The 20,682-nt window shown below is 39.9% G+C and overlaps 1 protein-coding gene and 1 long non-coding RNA gene across 2 annotated transcripts; one reads left to right on the top strand and one right to left on the bottom strand.

Annotated features, from left to right (window-relative positions):
- Nucleotides 1–1,378: 1,378 nt before the first annotated feature.
- LOC137281721 (uncharacterized) lies at nucleotides 1,379–6,164 on the bottom strand. The gene is made up of 3 exons (XR_010956758.1): nucleotides 6,091–6,164; nucleotides 3,690–3,800; nucleotides 1,379–3,398 (listed from the first exon to the last, which is right to left on the bottom strand). It is a non-coding gene; the product is annotated as an uncharacterized lncRNA (long non-coding RNA).
- Nucleotides 6,165–7,893: 1,729 nt separating this feature from the next.
- LOC137281714 (uncharacterized) lies at nucleotides 7,894–17,945 on the top strand. Its single transcript, XM_067813157.1, has 5 exons — nucleotides 7,894–9,490; nucleotides 10,616–10,744; nucleotides 13,084–13,205; nucleotides 14,774–14,903; nucleotides 15,367–17,945. Exons 1-5 carry the CDS (start codon nucleotides 8,044–8,046, stop codon nucleotides 17,790–17,792), a joined length of 4,254 nt encoding a protein of 1,417 aa, XP_067669258.1. The 5' UTR covers nucleotides 7,894–8,043; the 3' UTR covers nucleotides 17,793–17,945.
- The last annotated feature ends 2,737 nt before the right edge of the window (nucleotides 17,946–20,682 follow it).

The following is a 20,682-nucleotide window of genomic DNA, read 5'->3' as shown; positions in this document are numbered from 1 at the left end:
TCGTATTGTGCCTAACACCTCAGTTTCCAAACGTCCGATAGCCTGTTTTTCTTTCACCTTGAGTTAGCGTGGGATTTTTTTAACAAGGTTGATAGCTCCAACAACGTTTTGCAGTCCTATACCCACTTATTTTGGTGACAATTCGATTTCACGGGATGTGTGCATGATACTCAGTGTGTTCATTGGTATGGTGCGCTTATATCAATTTAGCGTTCCGAGTTTGTTTCCTATTTGGATAAAAAAAAGCAAACCCCCCCCCCCCAAAAAAAAAAATAAATAAATAAAAAAATGTGCATTTCGTATGCGTGTAGGCATACATATATAACATTCAAATGGGGCTTTAAGTGAGTCTAACAGTTTGATGGGTAGTTGATTAATATATATGGTTATACCAGGGAACAGAGAGATTATTGTAGATAATCCTTGGTTATACCATGGAATTCCGAAGACATATTTGTTCAACCAATAGCGTGGAAAATATTCGCTGGATTGATTTGAAATTTTGAACTACTTAGTCTTCGGGACTTCATATTTTGATATTCTGTTTTTCAGAGGTATGGTAGCAATATCAAAATGCCAACCGCTTTTGTTATTATCTCTATTATTGTATTGTAAGATTTACAAAGTTTACTAGTTTTTTCAACCAGTAAGTTGAAAAAGTACTGGAACATTTGGAAAACAGCTTCTATGTTTAAAGGAGAGGTGCAGTGCAAAGTATGGTTCCGATTTTCTAATGTTTGAAAGAGTCAAATTACATCATTTTTAACTTGCATAAAACTAGAAGAATCTCTGTTTTTCAACCTATTATCTGAACACATTTGAATGGATTGTTTTCACATTAAGGGATCACCCTCCACATTAAAGGAGAGATGCAGGGTTAAAGTATATTTTCATATTTTTAATTCATTAAGAATTATCAACCATTTACCAGTTTGTTCATTCAAAGACTTTACAATATGTCAGTGCATTCTGTTATGAGATTTGGTTAATGACTTCTTCAGTGCAGCGCAACGGGTGTTTTTACAGACCTTTTTAGTCAAAAGAATTAGTATAAGTTCGTTTACTTTGTTATACAGCTGAATTTGGGAGTCACATTATTTGTCTTCTTCTTTGTACTGAATGGATTCTATTGAAATAGTTATAATTGGTTGAAGGAGTGACGATTAGAATCTAGTGCGTGGACCCTGTACACCAGTTTGAAATAAATAACAATAACAGATTTAGGTGTTCTCTCATATAATTATTACGATATATGATCCCCTGATCATCAATAAATATCAGGTAATATGACACGATTTGTTATTCTTGAACGCCGGCATCAACAAGAGTCCAGCTGCACGAGAGCTGTCTGTGGAACAAACATTTTTTTCAGATAGTGTTTTGTTTCTTTGTTGTTTAATTATTGCTGGAATATTGCTAATATTGTATCACACATACTCATTTGAAACTAAATCTTCCACGAGTTTGATGAAAATGGTGTTTTACGGAAGCACGTTTAGTATTCTGTTTATTAATCTAGAAACAGAAACATAAATTGATAGACTGCCTCCAGTGTAATGAGTCCACGATTAATTTTCCGCGAGACAAGCAAGGTCTAATAGCATCGTGACAGAGGCATTAGCATCGTGACGTCATAACTATAACAATTATGACGTCATATGTCTAGCTGTCTTCACAACCTCGAGTTTGCAGTCACATAAGCTCCGCCCACTGATGAATATTAATACTTTCTGTGCACTTAAGACCATTGTGCACTTAAGGGCACCACAAACGTGTCCCTGTCGTGTGAAGGTCGCTTTACCGGAGGAGGTAAAGAGGTTTGTCGAACTCACTACCTAAAAAGTTATGCAACTGCAATGCCGCCAGTAGCATTGCAATCATTGATCATTCATGAGATACCCGTGAGCGTTTCAACACCTCACAATATATTGTGATAAATGGAAACTTTTCAACCTTCCTCGTAGCCTTGTGTTCATCATTGGCGAATCGCTTCCACGCAAGTTAGACTTCAAATTTCGAAACAGGTTATTAATCAGTGGGTGCCAGGTGTGAGGTCAGGAGTTTACTCGTGGATTCCGCTTGTGATGGTTTCCTATAAAGTGAGGACATGAACTACAGTTTTTACAATTCTGCATGATATCAGAAGGGTATATCTCGTCTAGTTTTCACAATGTTAATACTGTTTGTTGGGAGATGCTAAAACACAGTAATACATGCAATGGTCAGTCATGATCACCGAATGTTTTTCACAGAAACGTGTCAACAGCCACGAACTACGCTGACCGAACTGGGTGCTGCGCTGCAAGAGGAGTAGTCCCGACTCCCAGAAATTAGCAATCGGAGATGCTTTTTTGCTCTGACCATCGTCAATAAATAGCTGTTAACAAACATTTCTTGAAACATTACATTCGCGTACAGTCCGTATATCGTTAATTTTGTTACGTTTTGTTTGTATTTTGTGTAAAGCCGCACAAGAAATATCACCGATGTGGAACGAACGCTTTGGGAAAAGAGACAGATGAAAGGACGATGACACACATTTTACCAATTCACAGAGCCTGACTACCTAGCCATTACATCACTGCTCATGACAAGTTGCTGGCCTCGTATTCTTGGCGTCACTGTACATTTAGTAAGTGAGTGAGTTAGTCAGCAATATTCCAGTTATACGGGTTGTATATTTAGAGTTTACATATATACAGCCACATCGGATGCACAATCTTTTAATGGTTGTTCACAATCATTTCCTCATGTAAGTGCAGAACGAATAAGTAACTTCTTTGTTTTGGTCATTGTGATGTCCTCCCCACTGACCAATTTCATTATCACGGTGAAATAGTCAGGCCACGGTCCAACGCTGAACATTGGGTAAAGCACTTCTCTGAACTCCACATCCAGCTTTGCTAACATAACCTGCTTGTTTGTATCGATAAAGGCTACTCTCCCTCTTCCAACATCCAACACAACACCATAGTGGAGGGTAGTCTCAGTTCCTGGGACCTCAGTCATGGTGTTTGGGGAGCAAGTGACATATTCTCCTTCCTTGTATACTTTAGCACATATACCATTATGCCTATCACAGCGAGATATATTGATGCCCCAGGATCGAGGCTGATAGCACGCCAAGTACTTCCGGTCGACTTGACTCTCCTCCAGCACTGCCATCTCCATTACAGACCACACTGGGCGCTTCACCCCTACCCTGATGTGTGTCTCCCAGTAGCGAATGGACGGAGGTGAAATCAATGGGATGGGTTGACCACACGTACCGTAGTAATTCCGGAACCGTACAGTGTTCATACTTAGTTCATTGGCTGGACAGTTGACCAGCTCATTATCTGCAGTCACGTGGCAAAATTTTGTATAGGCCCGTGCAGAGTCTAGATACATCTTTGACCCTGCATTGAAATTTTAAAACGTTAAATAAAATGATAAGACAAAATTGAGGCGATAATTACTTTGAATACCGATAACCATGTCTAGTCCAATGATTCCTCTGAACAGAGAGAAAATGCAGGTAATACATGTCTATTAAAATGAATGGAAAACGAAACTTTTTTTCAGGTTGTTAGGTCTAATGTTGAAGACTTTTCCATACGTATCTATATAATTATTTATTTATTGCATCTCGTATTGTACGACCCATATAAATTGTAAGATGGGTTATGTTTTATTCATTTTTATACGACCTATATCCAGCTTCTCCTCATCAGTCATGTCAAGGGCATTAGTTGACTCCTGCTTGTCCTCTGCGGTTTCTTCTCAAACAAAGGTCACAGATGCCATATCGAAATCTGTGTCTGAAAATGAAATATTAACACATGTGATGACGGTTTTGGGTTTCTTTTGCAACGTCAAAAGCGATCCTTGTCCTTGCTCAACCGACAGTCGGTCGTCATTAACTACCATTTCTCAGACAGACAATGGATCCCGGTAGAGAGTGAGTCCCAAACTTCGTAAGATTTTGATATTCCAAGCAGTAAATGTTTATGAAAGTGACTTGTTTTATACGCCAATTGCTCATGGATTATAACCCCTACATCGTTTGGTCATGATACGTTGTACTGTATTTACATTTCAAGCATTTCTTGTCACGTCTCTCGGTACCAAACGAAAAACCCATTCGCATACCATTCTGTATACAGAAAGGTACCTGGGGTACATTTCTGTAGTATCTGTGCCGACAACGACCCCTTCAGCTGAAGTGTCAGCGAACAACCGGGGACCATATAGTCTCAGATTTTGTTGGTCGTTATACACCAAAAACAAAATACACTGATTTATGGCCCCTTGCACCCGAGTTCTGTCTCTGTCACATTATGTAATTATACAGACAGGCGACTGTGTATACATGTTATTATATCTGGGGTAGCAAACAAACTGCATCCATTTTTCTCGGATGACTGGGTCGGACAGAAACCGGTGCAAACTCTGAGAGTCAGTTCCAAGTTCTGCTTTGTACGTTGACGAACGACAGTTTCCAGCCATGCAGTAGTTCACCATCTCAGTATACGTTGATTGGATCGAACACAATTGTAGAGAGCATGTATTTACAAAACCTATATATATATACCTATATCTCTATATTGATTGGATCATGGGGTTCAGGGGCTCCTCTCTCGAAGTAACCTTAGCTTAAAGTTAACTTTAAGTCCTTAACTCCCATTCTTTAACATTGCACTAAGGTGCAATTAGAGAATTACGATTGCCTTAGTGCTTTGAGAAATGGGGCCATGGTCCTTATGGGATTGGAATGCAAGTTGATATTGACACTTGGAAAAGAAATATAGGGGGTCGGTGACTCGATCCACATCATTAGATAAACATCTACGCATAAGGGTGAGTGAGTTTAGTTTTACCTCGAATTCAGCAATACTCCAGCTATATGGCAGTGACCTGTAAATAATCGAGTCTGGGCCAGACAATCCAGTGATCAACAGCATGAGCATCGATCTGCGCAATTGGAATCCGATGACATGTGTCAACCAAGCCAAGAATCTGACCATCCGATCCCTTTAATCGCCTCTTACGACAAGCATGAGATACTGAAAATCAGTTCTAACCTGGATCTTAACGAGCTCTACGCATAAGACAAGTTTCCCAGATGTATGTTTATCTATAGTGCTGTCAACAGTTTAAGCAACCGTACTGCTTCTAGGGGTCGCCTGTACCTAAATGAAGAAATACAATCCAATATGAATGATGAACGCCCAGTGTGAAATTTGTGTCATATAAACCCACACTAAATGTCTGTCCAATTTGCAGCCCTGTGATTGAATGTCCCCACGTTCTCTTTATCGATGCTAACGTGCATAAGAACACTACCGTATCGCACTTTAATTTCCACAGCGGGATGTTTGAGTGCGTATGAAAGAAGAAGCTCTGTTACATGCCCCAGTAATACTATCAATTAGCTTCACGGATTTGGGGGGGTTTGTCACCGTTTACTCATGCACGCTCTAATAACATTCAAAGGTACAAAGTTTGTTTTAACTCCGTGGAAAACAAAGGGAACTAGTGGAATAAATGTGTCTATAATCCATGACTATATTTCCTAACCTACCTTTCACGAACATAAATACGGTCTCAATGCTCAGTTGACTTATCGCATACAAATGTATTTCACTTTGACTTAGGTCAGTTGCCTTATCTGGGTGCAGTTGTACAAAGCAATCTTAGCACTAAGGTAACCCCCATACCATAACATAGAACTAAGATAGTCTCAGCCCTACAGTTGTTTTTTACAACGGCGCCCAGAGATTTTGACCGTATAATCCTGCATACAACGCTCAGGATAAATGAAAAAAAGATCGGAGATGTCAAGTACTCCTTTTGAAACAACTCCACTTTTAGTCCATTTTGAAATTAAGTTCACAAATAAGGAAGGACAGAATGTTACGTGTACCGAGTATGACATGTCACTGTGCGTTGAACAGACAAATCATATTTTCTATGTGATGCTCTGTGTAGCAGCTGGGATATCACTGTTACTCAAATCTGACAAATATAAACTATCTATGACTGGGACAGAAAGCGCTGTCCAGAGAAGCCCCACTTGGCCAGCTCAAAACCACCTGAGAAAATTCATACCTTGAACGTAATCCTCTATCCTCTGCGTGTGTCTCTCCGAAATGAATCTTACCTGTGTCTGCTGTAACACATATGGAGTTGACAGTTGAACGCAAATAGACATGTCACGTGTCCTAATCACGTGAGTGGTGACGTTCGAGTTGTGGTTGTTAGATACCGTGTGACAAAGGTCGGGATATGCATCTAGCTTCTCGAATGCTATATAGTAGACTTTGGTGAATGAATGATCTTTGATATTTTATCACATGCATGTTTGTCGCCGCGATGCGACTGTGCTTCGAGCAACCGTATAAACTCTTAACAGCATGGTCGGCACAGGGAGCTCCTTGCAGCGTGTAGTGAGAAGGAGCATTCGGACAAGCTGTCTTGTGATGAGGTGGAACAGGATTTCAGATCGTGTGCAAGATTACATGCCTTACGCTATTGCTTATTTCATTCTCAAGTCCTAGATCGTGTCTTTTCGTGGATAAAAGATTAACAAAATACTGTTTTTGAGATGACCTCGATTCAAAATGGTGCACAGTACAATACTTCATGGTGTACTGTGAAAGATTCAGTCAAAGGTCATCTCAACTTTGTATACATTTTTAAAAAAAATCTTTTTATCCCGGGATACATCAAAGAATAGGAGGGGCCGCTAACCGAACCATCCTAATGAACAAAACGGAGACAATTTATCTCTATTTCTGTTTCCAACCGTGTTTTAATCATTGTACGACCAGTTCATCAATGACGGTTAACACATATGAACCACAGGTCCTAGAGTCTTTGCGAAGATAAAAAGTTATTTTTTTTCATATGACCCCGACTCAAAATGCTGTTCAGTACAATACATCTGTTAAGCATTTCGGGTCGGGGGTAATCTCAAATCTTATGTAGTATTGTACAAGTAGTTTTTGAAATGACACTATTGTGAGTACCAGAGACTGTGAATTTGAATGTTATTTATTGCTGTGTAAGTGCTCATGTCTGCAAGAATAAAATTTTGAATCGTCACTTAAATTGTCTTTAGTTATTAACACGTTGAAAAAATAGACTGAAATGTGTTTAAAAAATAATGCGAGCAACAAATACGCGCATTTTTACGTAGGTGCCTACGAGGGCGGTGAACAAAATACAACTTTTACAAATGTTTTCAAAATACACATCTATTATGAAAGAAGGGACAACCTATGTCCTTTAATTTGCGAGCAGTTGTGTTGAAATATATGAAATATTTCAGAAGTTATCACATATATAGTGAAAAGGTGTGTTTGTTGAAAATGTCATGTGTTGCCATGGTAACATCTTTGTTACCACGTACCTTACCTATTTTATGCGACCACAACCTTATTTTTCCTAAAGGGTAGATATGTAACATGATATAAACATAGGTTGTGGCTTGTTATACCTCTGACGAGTCAGAAACCACTAGTCTACATATACAATTCTCTGTTTATTACTCGCTTGTGGAAGATAGTGAGTGTAATATTTTACGGCAATATTGACTATTATTATTACGCAATTATTACGTATGACATCATTGTGGTTTATACTTATGACGTCACAATGCTACAGACTGTCATCACACTGTAGGCAGTCTAGCAGCAGTTTTAGGAGAGTAATGAACAGAATTCTAAACTCTGTAAAGTTGACGATCATTTTTACTAAACTCTTGAAAAATTTAGCATTAAACTCGCTTTCGCTCGTTTGATACCAAGTCATTAACTCGTTTATTAAAAATGGTATTACATGGAAGGTCAGTTAGTGTCCTCTATAAATATACGTGGTATGCAGAAGTATCAAATATTTCAGTTACCTCCCTTTGTAAACTTGCAAAATGGCTGCCATCCATCAAACAACGGGACTGTGCATCTTGTGCACCGTTACATAACGATAGAACTCCGTTACTGTAGATGATATTTCCTCTGCTAACATCGCACAAAGTGCCCACATTTTGCATGATTTAGCACGATGCAACTTAGTGAACTAAGGATAGCATTTCCTCTTGCGTTCTTAGAGTCCCTCGTACATGAGACCTCCGGCTCAAAGCAAAACACTAGACATTTTTCAGCCAGTGTTTCAAAATCCCGACGACACAAACATGATGATAACCGTTCTCACTGTGATATTGATGCAAATTTTACAGACCTAGTTGTGCAGCTACGCTTGAAGTCAGAAACATTCAGTTGTGACAATAAATCGATCTCGTGCAATATCATAGACTGGAATGAAATTGTTGACGTTGAAGCGAAGGGAGGAAAATGCAAGAGTAGAAGTAAGCAAATTTCAAAATGCTCTAAAGCACGCAAACAGAAGGCACAGAAGACGGAAAAGGTGAAAGTATGTGAAGGTAATGAACCGGAGTGCAATCGCTCCATCTCATTTTATATCGAACAGAACATCTCTCCAAAGAGAAAGTTGCTTGACACAGACAGGGAAAATGGCAAGAAACTTAAATTATCAGATGATGTCACAGTTCTCCAAACGGATCTTGCAAACAGCTTGAAAACCAGTGACAATGTTTTTCAACTTAACAATATTCATCATGACAAGAACTGTAAGAGTGATTGCAACACAGATGGACATCAGGATGTCAACAAACATGACTTTGACAAATTGCAAAATGGATCCAGACTTCACTTTGAAGTGGATTGTGCATCTCACTCTACTAGTGAAAACATTTCTTTATCAGGTGAGAAGACGAGAAAAACATTGTCAACTGGCATTCAACAGGAATCTGAAAATGTTGATGTTCGTGAAAATAAAACCACTGACAACACTTACTTGCAAATTAGTGAGGTGATGCAGCATATTGATGTCAGTGATCTGAGAACAAGCACAAATGCAGACAGTTGTCCTGAACACTTAAAACCAGTTTCCTTAGGAAATATAGATTTGAAGGTGTCTTTTAACAGATGTGTTAATGATAATGAAATTGTTCATACTGAAAAAGAATCATCTGCAAGCTCACTTGATTCTTTAAATACTGAGATAAAAGGTTTGAAATCTAAAATAACAAATGTGGAAAATGCAACATCAGAACCTCAAAGTAAAGTAATGGCATTGTTAAATCTGAAGAGAACACCACAACAAAGCTGTCAACCGGTGAAAGACATAAAGTCTACACTTCTTGTAGAAGAAGGGACAACTCCAGTGTTTTATATTCATGGGAAGAAAGCAGATGTGATAGGTTGTGTTTTGCTTGGTCCTTTTGTCTTGCAATCAAGTCCAGTCCCTCATCTGCGCTTGAGTGTTGAAGATGAAATTGGGCAACTTGTTCCCAGTGAGTGGACCTGGAGAAAAGGATCAAGATGTCAAGAAATCAATAAAGATCAACAAGCAACTCCATCCAGGAGACAACCGCGACGACAGTCCAAGTTGGTGAAGAAAAGTCCAAAGAGTAGAAAGATTGAGACAAGTGAGTTGTTTTTTTTGAGGATTATGGATACTTTTTTCAGTAAATAGTGCAGTAGTCCCGCCATGTTTTGGTAACTTGAACATGCTTTAGTCAAGACTTGTGTTTGACATCATCAACCAGGATCCATATCAGAGGGTAATAGTGATAGATTGTTTAATATTGTAAACCCAAAGTCACTGTGTTCTGTAAATTGAGTGGCTGAAAAACAGGATCATTTGGTCTTCGATTCCTGGAAACTGCAAGACTGTTCTCTGCGTATTGACACATAGAAACATCGCAAACAATTGTTTTGTTGTGTCATCAACAGTGGTGACATCATTCAAAACATTTTGTGATGTAAAGTTAGACTGATGTCACAAATGAGCAACTCCAGATGCTACCATGGGAACCAGCTGAAACACCCTGCTGATGACACTTCACTGCTGTAGCCGTACTCGATGTAAACAAGTGCAGACAGTAAAAGCCTTAGGTTTACTTTTTCGTTTAGACATGGATAAACATGTGTTGGCCAATTTCTGGATATTATTGAGTACTTGAAGCATGAGAATATTTCATTTGAAACCCCCGACTGATGGCGTCGGTTCCAAATATATTCCCATGTTTCGATTACTCAATAACACCCAGAAACTGGCCATTCCATTTTGTTTATCTCCTAACTGGTGAGTAGTGAGAGGGAGCTCCATGCTCATTACTACCTGACCATGCTGATACTGGTAAAATGTGTCAAGCAAGGCATATTTGAAATGAGAAACTCTTAATTATTTAGAGTATTTTTCTTTGTTTCATTACCATTGATAGTGTTTAGACTTAAGCATCGAAGTCAAGAGGTTCCTGTCATTACCATGTTGTGGAATATTGAATAACGTTAACTTGAAGATACTGTTTGATGGTTACTAATGTAATGATTGTTAAAGTCAGTTTGTCTCACACCCTAGAGCATAAAATTAAAATATGAATCCATGTACAGTCATTCGGCAAGGTTAGATTGCTTTAGCTCGAAATTAGGCATTGTCCAGGGCTTTCTTTTGATTTTATTTATATTTTTGATATACATTTTGAACTAAGATAACATTATTTCTGGCAGTAAATGTTTGTCTTTCCTGATAGAATCAGCCCTTTTTGCAGATAAACAGTTGAGGCTGTCAGAGGTGGAGGATGGTGATCCTGGTGTAATGTATGCTGAAGGGGAGAAACAGATGCCCAGAGGTGCACCCCAGACAGAGTTTCAACCTTGTACCCCAGGGGAGGAGAATGGTGAGTTGGATCATTGGATCATTTCTTTGATGTACAAGTAACTTGGAGTGGCCCCTCATGAAGGGATTTATGTCGGATTTCAAAATAAGTGTCTTTAGCAGGCAGTTTGGGAAAAGTTCAGTTATTTTAGCTGTGCATTCTGTGCCACCATGCAAAACTGATTACATGAGCCATCCACATCTCAGTGGAGTCACTGAGGTTCAGGTTCTGAGGTGGGCATGTTTGTGTAGTATCCTGGACAAGATACGTAGATCTACATTGTCTCACTTCACCAGCTGTAAAATCGTGAAGATATGCTGGCAATGTGATTGTTAAGTTCATTGTGTCTAACAGGCAGCATGGCAAAGTGATCCCCAGTGAGGTGACAATGTATCGTAAAGTATGGTATTGTCCTATGACTGGGGATAGAAATGTACGTAGCGCTGTGAACAGGCAGTGTGCCTGGATATGAGTCCCATATAAGCAGACTGTTACTGTACCAACAAAGAATGCAGAAAAGAGTCAGTTAAATGTCACATGGAACGTAAAACACAACTTAGCAGATTATTATACCTTTCAGTATGCACTTACCAAAACATATCATCAAATAATAATAATAGTCTGTTTGTACTGCGCATTTCTCCATGCATAATGTATGCTTGAAGCGCCCAATGTTGAAAGTCACGCAGCACAGGATTAAATTATGTTCATCTGATAGACCTCAACATGAAGGGTAGGCTTTTTGGAACTGGTAAGTTTTCAGATATTATTGGAATGCTGAGTATGATGGTGCAGTTCTAAGAGTGTGGGGAAGGCTGTTCCACTCCGTGACTGCAGAAGACACAAAGGAACTTTGGCCAAACTGGACGGTTCTGACTTTGGGTACACATAGGAGGGTCTGTGAAGCAGATCTGAGAGATCTTCCTGGTGTGTAAAGCTGAAGTAGTTCACAGTGATAAGTGGGAGCAGCCCCTGTTACACACTTATAGGTGATGCAGAGAACTTTAAAGGAGATTCTCTGACGGACACATAGTCAGTGCAGTTTCTGAAGCACAGGTGTGAAATGGCTAGACTTTGGACATAGAGTAACTATTCTGGTACAATTATTGTGGATACATTGAAGTTTTGAAACAAGCACTCAAAAATAACACTTCAATCAATAAAGTTGGAAAAAAAAGCATGATGAAAAAAAAGCCTGTGAAATCAGAGTTCAAACGATTCACTGATTTTCCCCCAGCGCTGGGGGAAAAAGTGGTTTCAACAGCTATGCTGTGCTGTACTCAATGCCTGTGCAGTGAATATGTTCACAGAGCTTGAAACAGTATGCCTGCCTGGAGTATGAGGTCGTCAGCAGTAATCTAATCTTGGCTGTGTACACACAGCAGTAAATAATCTACCTGTTACATAAAAAAACCCAACAAAACATGTTGATTGTGATAACCAGACTGTCACGGAGAAGACTCAATGTCTGGTTTATTGTCACCTATATGTCCGCCTGCCTGTCGGCTAACGACAGCTTCAATCATTAACCACATGCAATTAACACCTATTGGGCTTATAAGCCATAAACAAAGAGCCAGGTAAACTTATTGGCAAATGACCCAGTGGCCAATGAAAAGGATTTGTTACACTTGAGTGCACACTCACCGACTCTTGACTGGGTTTGGTATCGTGTCTTCTTCATTTCGAGGGAGGTAAAGCCAAGTACAAAATATTGCACTTTTGATTTGTGATTAATGGCTTATAATTTTGTTTATTTGTTTTTTCTTAATCAGCTATACATTTTATATATCATGAATAAGTGATAACTGTGTTTTAATTATGTTTGGTGTTTTGGTTGCATGTGACCTTTAAGATATTTATGAACAGCAGTTACTTCACAGACTACTTGTTAATTGTAAACACCTAAAATATGTAGACTTTATCAGGGTTTGGGAAAGAGAACTTTGACAATAGGCCATTTACAGGATTATTAGCCATTTCTGAATTTATAATGGGCCATTGCCCTTATGTCAATAGTAAGCTTAAAAATTTTAATGGGCCATTTTCATTCTGATGTGCAAAATGGCCCATGGCTCCTGCCTTCCCTAATCCCTGCATTATACAGAATTAGCACCATCAGTTAACATCAATGCCACGATAATGTGACTCAAAGCCCATTAAATATCAGTCAGGAAACATTTAATTCAGCTTGTATCTGTTGAATAGTGTTCTTTTGGCAAAAAGGTTTTGCTTGGTGGATGAGTCAAAGGCCATTTAATCCTGTGCAGATTATTGTTGCAATGCTGTATGAGGTAAGCATATCATGACTCATCTAGTAAGTGAAGAGATGACTGATGTACGTGTCTTGTGTTCCTCAGGAGATACAGACCTCCCAGTAGATGCTGCATCATCAGACAGCGAACAGTCTGACCCTCAAGATCAACCACAACAGGATGAGGCATGTCCTGACAAACTTGTCACCTTGAAACCAACACACAGGGTTAGTAAAACTGAGCCTAAGGCAGAGGCATGTAAATCTGAGCAAAATAAAGTTTCAGCTTCATTTGACCACGAACTAGAATCAGCAAGTCTGAAATATAATGTCAGGTGCCATCTGTTCCGATTGTTATATAGCTGAAATATTGCTGATGTTTTGTAAAGGTCATCTTTACTCATTCCAGAATTGTCAATGTTTTATACTCTTCCCTGATAACATAGGGAGTCTATGGGACCTGGCAACTCATGTGATTGATCACAGTGTAAAGATACACCTAAAGAGTCTGTGATCCTTGGTTCAAAACTCATTTCAGCCTATTCTGGAGGGTTTCACCGATGTTTTAAGCATCTATAACCTGCGTCAGTTCTGGCTTTCCTCACACAATAACAGTATTTGACTATTTAATGTCCTCTTTTTTTATGCGTATCAGATGTTTTACATTATGTCATCCAATATATTGAACATCTATCAATGACTAGCAGATTTTTTATTTTTCATAAATAACACTTTTAGACATCTGTGACATGCAGAATTTCTCTGTCTCTGATGAGGTAGCCATGTGGATGAGTGACCCCCTCTTGGGTAGTCACTTGTACGTGTTACGGGAGACCATAAACCTTACATCCTCTACTGATTAAGCTGTCATCCCGTGAGATGACTGGAATACTGCTAAATGTGGCATTAAACCCTTCTCACTCATGTGATCCTGTGACAGGAGATGAATATTGAGAGACACTAATGATTCTTTCCTTCTCCGAAACACTAGTTAGGAAACATGCTGGATCACCACAGGCTATAATGTGGGGTAGCCTAGTGGAGGAATTCACTCAACATGTATCAAGCCCACACTCATTCTGCTGTGCTGTTACATACAGCTAATGTGTGAATGCAATTTCTGGCGTCCGACTCTGCTTTTGATGTAATGTTGCTAAAAGCAGAGTAAAAGCACCCAAAGCAAAAGCATTCATTTGACATTCGTTCTGTTTGGCCAAAGGTGATAACGTACATCTGTGTATAGTGAGATGCATTGACGATGGGTAATAATCTGTGTTAGCGGTCTGAGCGTACTCTGAGAGTATGAGACCCGTGAAGGTCTACCCGGGTAGAATAGGCCTTCAGCAACCCGTGCTTGCCATAAAAGGCGACTATGCTTGTTGTAAGAGGCGACTAATGGGATCGGGTGGTCAGACTCACTGACTTGGTTGACCCACATGTCATCGGTTCCCAATTGCGCAGATCGATGCTCATGTTGTTGGTCACTGGATTGTCTGGCCCAGACTCAATTATTTACAGGCTGTCGCCATATAGCTGGAATATTGCTGAGTGTGGCGTAAAACTAAACTCATTCACTCATTGCTGTTACAACCAAGCTTGCCAGTGTCAAGATAGTGGTTGTAGCTGCAAAGGTTTGTTTGCAGTGTGACTCAGATTTTGTGAAAATCATACAAAATATCGAGGATGAGATAATGAGGATGAAAGTTCAAAGACTGGGGGAACTTTTTGTTTGGTGTGTGTGCACACCTCTTGATTCATCCCTGGGCATTGAACCAGTTTGAAAAATCCTCTTCCAGAAATCTAGAGGCAAGACGGAGGAGTATTCAGACTGTGTGGAGCTGAACATGGGGAAGGAACGATATTGGGCTGAACAAGATGGATCTGGGAGTGGACAGAATGATGCTTGTAGTGGGCAGGATGAAGCTGGTGAGATATTTGGCAGGTGTCATGTTTATTTGTTGAAAACCTACAGATACCTGAAACTGTTTCTTTCTCTATAAGGGATACACATACAGATGCAATGTTAATGAAGAACAGTTTCAATAATATTTCAATAAGACTCCAACATCATCTGCTCAGATATCCTGTTGTCAATAGTACAGGGTCTTTTAAATCACCTGTGGAAGTTACTGCAGTATAATATTTTTACGTCAATGTTACACTTCAATATGATTCACAGTTTTGACGTCACAATGCTGATGACAATGGTCTGAGAATAAAGAAGCTTTGATGCTTATTTTAATACTGTTGCATTGAGTGCAGTAGAGAAATTAGGTGTTACAAACTACCTGAATGTAGAAAACCTAGAATGTTATAACAGACTCTTCACGATTTGCCTGGGGCTGTTAGGTTGGAATCCTAGATAAAATCTATGCATTATTGTTCACAGGTGCGGTGAATGAGATGGCAGATTTTGAAATAAGCCCTGAAGTGACAAAGAGGGAGATCAGCCCAAACAGCGCAACGAAACATAAGCCAAGGCAGAAGAAAAAGAAGAAGAAATTGTCCAAGAGAGGCATGGAGGCTATGTACAAACGGCTGGAGAGCTACTGTATAAAAATAGTGCCCGAGGCTGACTCAGATCTGTGGGGTCCCGTCTCTGATCCAGCACAGATACAGACCAGTTGTAAGTTCTGCGCCAAGTCCTTTCCTGATCCGCTTCTCCTGGCTGATCACACAAGGAACATACACAAGAACCAGCCCCAGTACATGGACTTTGTGAGAGAGAATCGGTGCAAGATGAAACTGAAATGCAATTTGTGTGTGGAAGATAGATTCTATGGCAGATGGGAAAGTTTTGGCCAACACATGCGAGACATCCACACAGAGAAGCTGATTGGAGAGTCTGTTCAAAAGATAAAATGTACTCTCTGTGATAAGACCTGGGTCAATCAGAATAAGTATGATCGTCATCTGAAAGCTGCTCATGGAAGTGAACGCTACCTCTGCCACCTTTGTCCGGCAACGTTCAAGTGGGAGTCTTCTCTCCAATGCCACATCAAGGGCATCCATGAAAAAGAAATGGATCACAGTTGTGAGATTTGTGGGGCAACATTTTCCCGGAAGTCATATGTGAAGAATCACATTCGGAAGACCCACAGCGATAAAGGTCATGGGGGTGTGAGAAGGTCACGGGGCATCCATTGCACGCTGTGTGACCTCAGGCTGGATAAGAAGAAGGATATCACTAAACATCTTATTGAAGTTCACCAGATGGACAGAATGTGTAAGACATGCAAAGTGAAGTTTGACACTGATGAGGAGATGGATAAGCATACCAGAGATTTCCATGGTAACGCCCTGTGTCAACACTGTCCATACTGTGGGTCTGGATTCCAGGCTCGGGACAACATGCTGAGACATATTGCCAAGGATCATCTGAAGATCATGCAGCCGAAATGCCCTCTTTGTGAAAAGCAGTTTGATTACAACACGGATCTGAGGTTCCATCTGAAGAAGGAGCACAGCTACGGGGACCAGGATCATACCTATGGCCAGGCTGAAAGTCTCAAGTCCATCGCAATACTCAAGTGTGAATACTGTGATAAGCCGTTCTTCTGGGTGATGGGAATGATCAATCACATCCTGGCTAGTCACATGGACAAGTTTCCCCACGAATGTAAGGAGTGTCCACAGAGGTTTCTGGAGGCGTCTTCTCTGCAACACCACATGGCCTTCCGACATATGACAGTTACACCCAGCAGGGGGCATGGATCAGGGAGAAGAGAGGACAGTGGGGGGAAGAAACATGATGGCAAGGAGAAGGTTACAAAGATTCCAAGGCAGGACCTTCATCAGGATCTGCTTCAGAAAAATAGGACTCTAAAAGAAGGTAGACCTTCAAACTTGTTGACAGGGAAGGATATGCCAGTGAAACCGAAAGATGGCACTGTGAAGGTCATTTCTGAGAATGTGTTTCCTGCGGAAGATGGCACAGTCCCTGTGTCAGTACCCACGTCAGTCCCTGTGTCTGTTCCGGATATTCATGGAGGTTTTATGTCAGCTCAGATTGATAGGAGATCTGCTGCTTACTCTTCTGCAGAAAGGTGGAACTATCCAGCCAACCAATGGGTAGCTCCTCTCCAGCAGCCGCACATGGCTACTTTGAGTGGACACGACTTCTTGAACAGTGACGTTGTTGTCCGGCCAGACGAGACATTGTACCATGTGATGAGCTATGTCGGTGACAACCAAGATGTTCGTGCTGATCAGTCTGGATTGAGGACTCAGCTTCCAGGGATCAGAGAGGATCATGCCATTCCAGTCACATCTGATCATGTGACTTCGATCCGATCTGATCACGTATCTGTGCGTGCTATAGAACAGATACCTTTAAGCACTACAGAACATGTAAATGTACAGAATACAGAACATGTACCGGTACGCGGTACAGAACACGTTCCTGTCCGAACCTCTCAATATGTACGGATACGTCCCAAAGTACCAAGTAACATCTACCAAGAGCAAAGTAACAGGAGACCTGCCAGACTACCTGCCACCCAGCGAATTGTAATGGCAGCCAATGAACGGGCTCGTATGCAAGCAGCTGTTGATCGAGGTATTGTGCAGGGAACTTCTGATAGGGTCCTGTTGCAAGGAGTAACAGACCAAAGACTTGCCCATGGACCTGCAGACCGGATCGTTGTTCCTGGGACAGGTGATCGTGGCATTGTACATGGGGCAGCTGTCCATGCTGGTGTACATGGCAGTGGGGGGGATGGTCAGGTGATCACTGCAGACAATCTCATCGGGTTGTTGTCCGAGTTCAATTCCCAGCAACAAAGTAATCCATACTTCCAGACTCAGTTCTTTTGATCCATGTTATCTATCACCTGTTTGAATGCTTAGATCGATGCTCATGATGGTGATCATTGGATTGTCTGGTCCAGACTCAGTTATTTACAGGCCGCTGGTATATCCCTGAGTGCTGTGTCAAAACAACAAACAAACCTGTTCATCCTGAAATCTGTTCTACACTGTGACATATGACTATAGTACTGATTGTAGGAACTGGTTCATACTTAATTACTTGCAATATTATTTTAACCTTATTTAATGTTGCTTGTAGACCATTAATATACATGATAGTGTTAATGTTTATTTATGTTTATTTTGTTAGTGGCTTCCTTATTATGTTAAGAACATATTCTCATAAATTTTTTATTGGAAGTGAATTAATTTTTTTGTCTTAGTCAATAAGAAACTATTTGCATCTTTTGTAACTGTATGATTTTAGTGTACACTTCTGTGTGTTCTGTTAATTATGGTTTTTTCTTACTGAAAAAAGATTCTCTTGAAGACCTGGGTTAGAGTAGAATTGTCGTAAGAGGCAACTAACAGGATTGCTTGGTTGACATGTCATATTTCAGTTGTGTAGATGGATGCTCTTGCTGTTGATCACTGGTCCAGACTCAATTATGTACAGACTGCCGCCATATAGCTTGAATATTGCTGAGTGTGTCATAAAACTAAACTCACTCTTATGCATAGCTGTTCATCTGATGATGCGGAGTCACAGGTCACCTAAATTTCCAAAGTGGCTGTATCAACTTGCAATGCAATCTCATAAGGACTTTGAGCTGATATCACAAAGCAACATTTACTAAAGTTAACCTTAACTCCCATTCTTTAATATTGCAATGAGGTTACCTAAGTCTAAGATGACCCTAGTGCAATGTTAAAGAATGGGAGTTAAGGTTAACCTTAGTAAAGCCTCTAAGGTAACGTTAACCTTAGTGCAATGTTAAAGAATGGGAGTTAAGGTTAACCTTAGTAAAGCCTCTAAGGTAACGTTAACCTTAGTGCAATGTTAAAGAATGGGAGTTAAGGTTAACCTTAGTAAAGCCTCTAAGGTAACATTAACCTTAGTGCAGTGTTAAAGAATGGGAGTTAAGGTTAACCTTAGTAAAGCCTCTAAGGTAACATTAACCTTAGTGCAGTGTTAAAGAATGGGAGTTAAGGTTAACCTTAGTAAAGCCTCTAAGGTAACATTAACCTTAGTGCAGTGTTAAAGAATGGGAGTTAAGGTTAACCTTAGTAAAGCCTCTAAGGTAACATTAACCTTAGTGCAGTGTTAAAGAATGGGAGTTAAGGTTAACCTTAGTAAAGCCTCTGAGGTAACATCAACCTTAGTGCAGTGTTAAAGAATGGGAGTTAAGGTTAACCTTAGTAAAGGTTGCTTTGTGAAAGTTGGTCCTAGCCCTGATTTCTCAAAGCAAGCTCAAAAATGACTCTTAGCTAAACATTTGAGAAACGTAGGAAAATGCATTTCACAGAATGAACTGAATTGGTATTAAACTCAACTATAGTAGACAATTTAAGTTTGGTGGATAGATTACTCATTTTGTCTTGGCTTTTCTGTTGTAAAAATGTGGTTGAGTTCAAAATTCAGCTGTTTCTAATTATGACAAGCAGTTTGAGATTTGTGTAAAAACTTAAGTTTGTTTTTAGAAATCAGGGTCAGGTGTAGTCCAGTTTTGCCCATAACAGTTCAGACTGTTGAAACTGTATGTGAGTGTGTGATCAGCGTGGAATGAGGTCATGCAGTTGATCACTGGATTGTCTGGTTCAGACGTTAAACAACCAACCAACCAACCACTGAATAAAGTCAGTCCACCAATAAATAGTATCCTTGTTATTACAGATTTTTGACTGGTGTAAGTGTTAAAATTCATAAGCTTCCGGTATGCTGAAGTTGCACACAGAGAAAATGCACTTTATGGCAGCCATTGTATCTCGGGTAGACTGACTAGCCAGAATGTTGTGGAGAAAGGCACAACAAACTTCCCATCATACCAGTCAGTAAATTCGTATAATGAAAATCAGTACTAGTTGTTGAATTTGTTGGATTGTAATTGTAACTGGTCAGGTATCGTCAATATTTCACAGGTCTTTATACAACTTCCCCATCTTCTTCTTTGTACAACTTCTGCAATACCAGTGTATATAGACAGACACTTTGCAGTGAAGTCAATCAGTGTTTGCATTACTTGGATTTGCCAAATGGCCATCAGGACCTACTGCTGCCTGTAGGCTTTAAAATCTGCAGGCCCTGAATCAAATCAAACCACTGAAAACAAAATAGACTCAGAAGTGATACTCAGTAGTAATTCCCAGAAATCTGTCATTTTCTATGAAACATTTTTATGTAATTTCACTTCTAAAAACATATAAAAGTTATGGGTTGTAGTATCAAACATAAAAAAGATATATTTTCATTAACTGTGCCAAAGTACAGTTCAGTTTGTTAACTTTATGAGAGAGACTGGTTTGGGGCTGATTGTTTGCAAACAATGTGCACCTGAGCAGGGACATGAAATAGATTAAAGAGCATTCAAAGTATGTGTTCAAGACTTATGTATGCAGGGTGCGTTTGGCAAGAATTCTTATTTGTTTTTTATTCATGTGAGTGAGTTTAGTTTTACACAACACTCAACCATGTTGCAGCTATATGGCAGTGGTCTGTAAATAATCAAGTCTGGATCAGACAATCCAGTGATCAACAGCATGAGCATCAATCAGCACAATTGTGAACTGATGCCCTGTGTCAACCAAGTCAGCGAGCCTGACCACCTGACCCAGTAAGTCACCTCTTACAAGCATGAGTTACTTAGGACCAGTTTTCTAACCTGGACCTTCACTGGTATTTTATTTATGTTATAGGTATTTGCCAGGTCTGATTTTCTTTCAAGAATAATTTGATATA

The sequence above is a fragment of the Haliotis asinina genome, chromosome 4, assembly GCF_037392515.1.
Source record: "Haliotis asinina isolate JCU_RB_2024 chromosome 4, JCU_Hal_asi_v2, whole genome shotgun sequence".
Taxonomy (NCBI): Eukaryota; Metazoa; Mollusca; class Gastropoda; order Lepetellida; family Haliotidae; genus Haliotis; species Haliotis asinina.
This window is presented reverse-complemented; position numbering and strand designations above follow the sequence as displayed.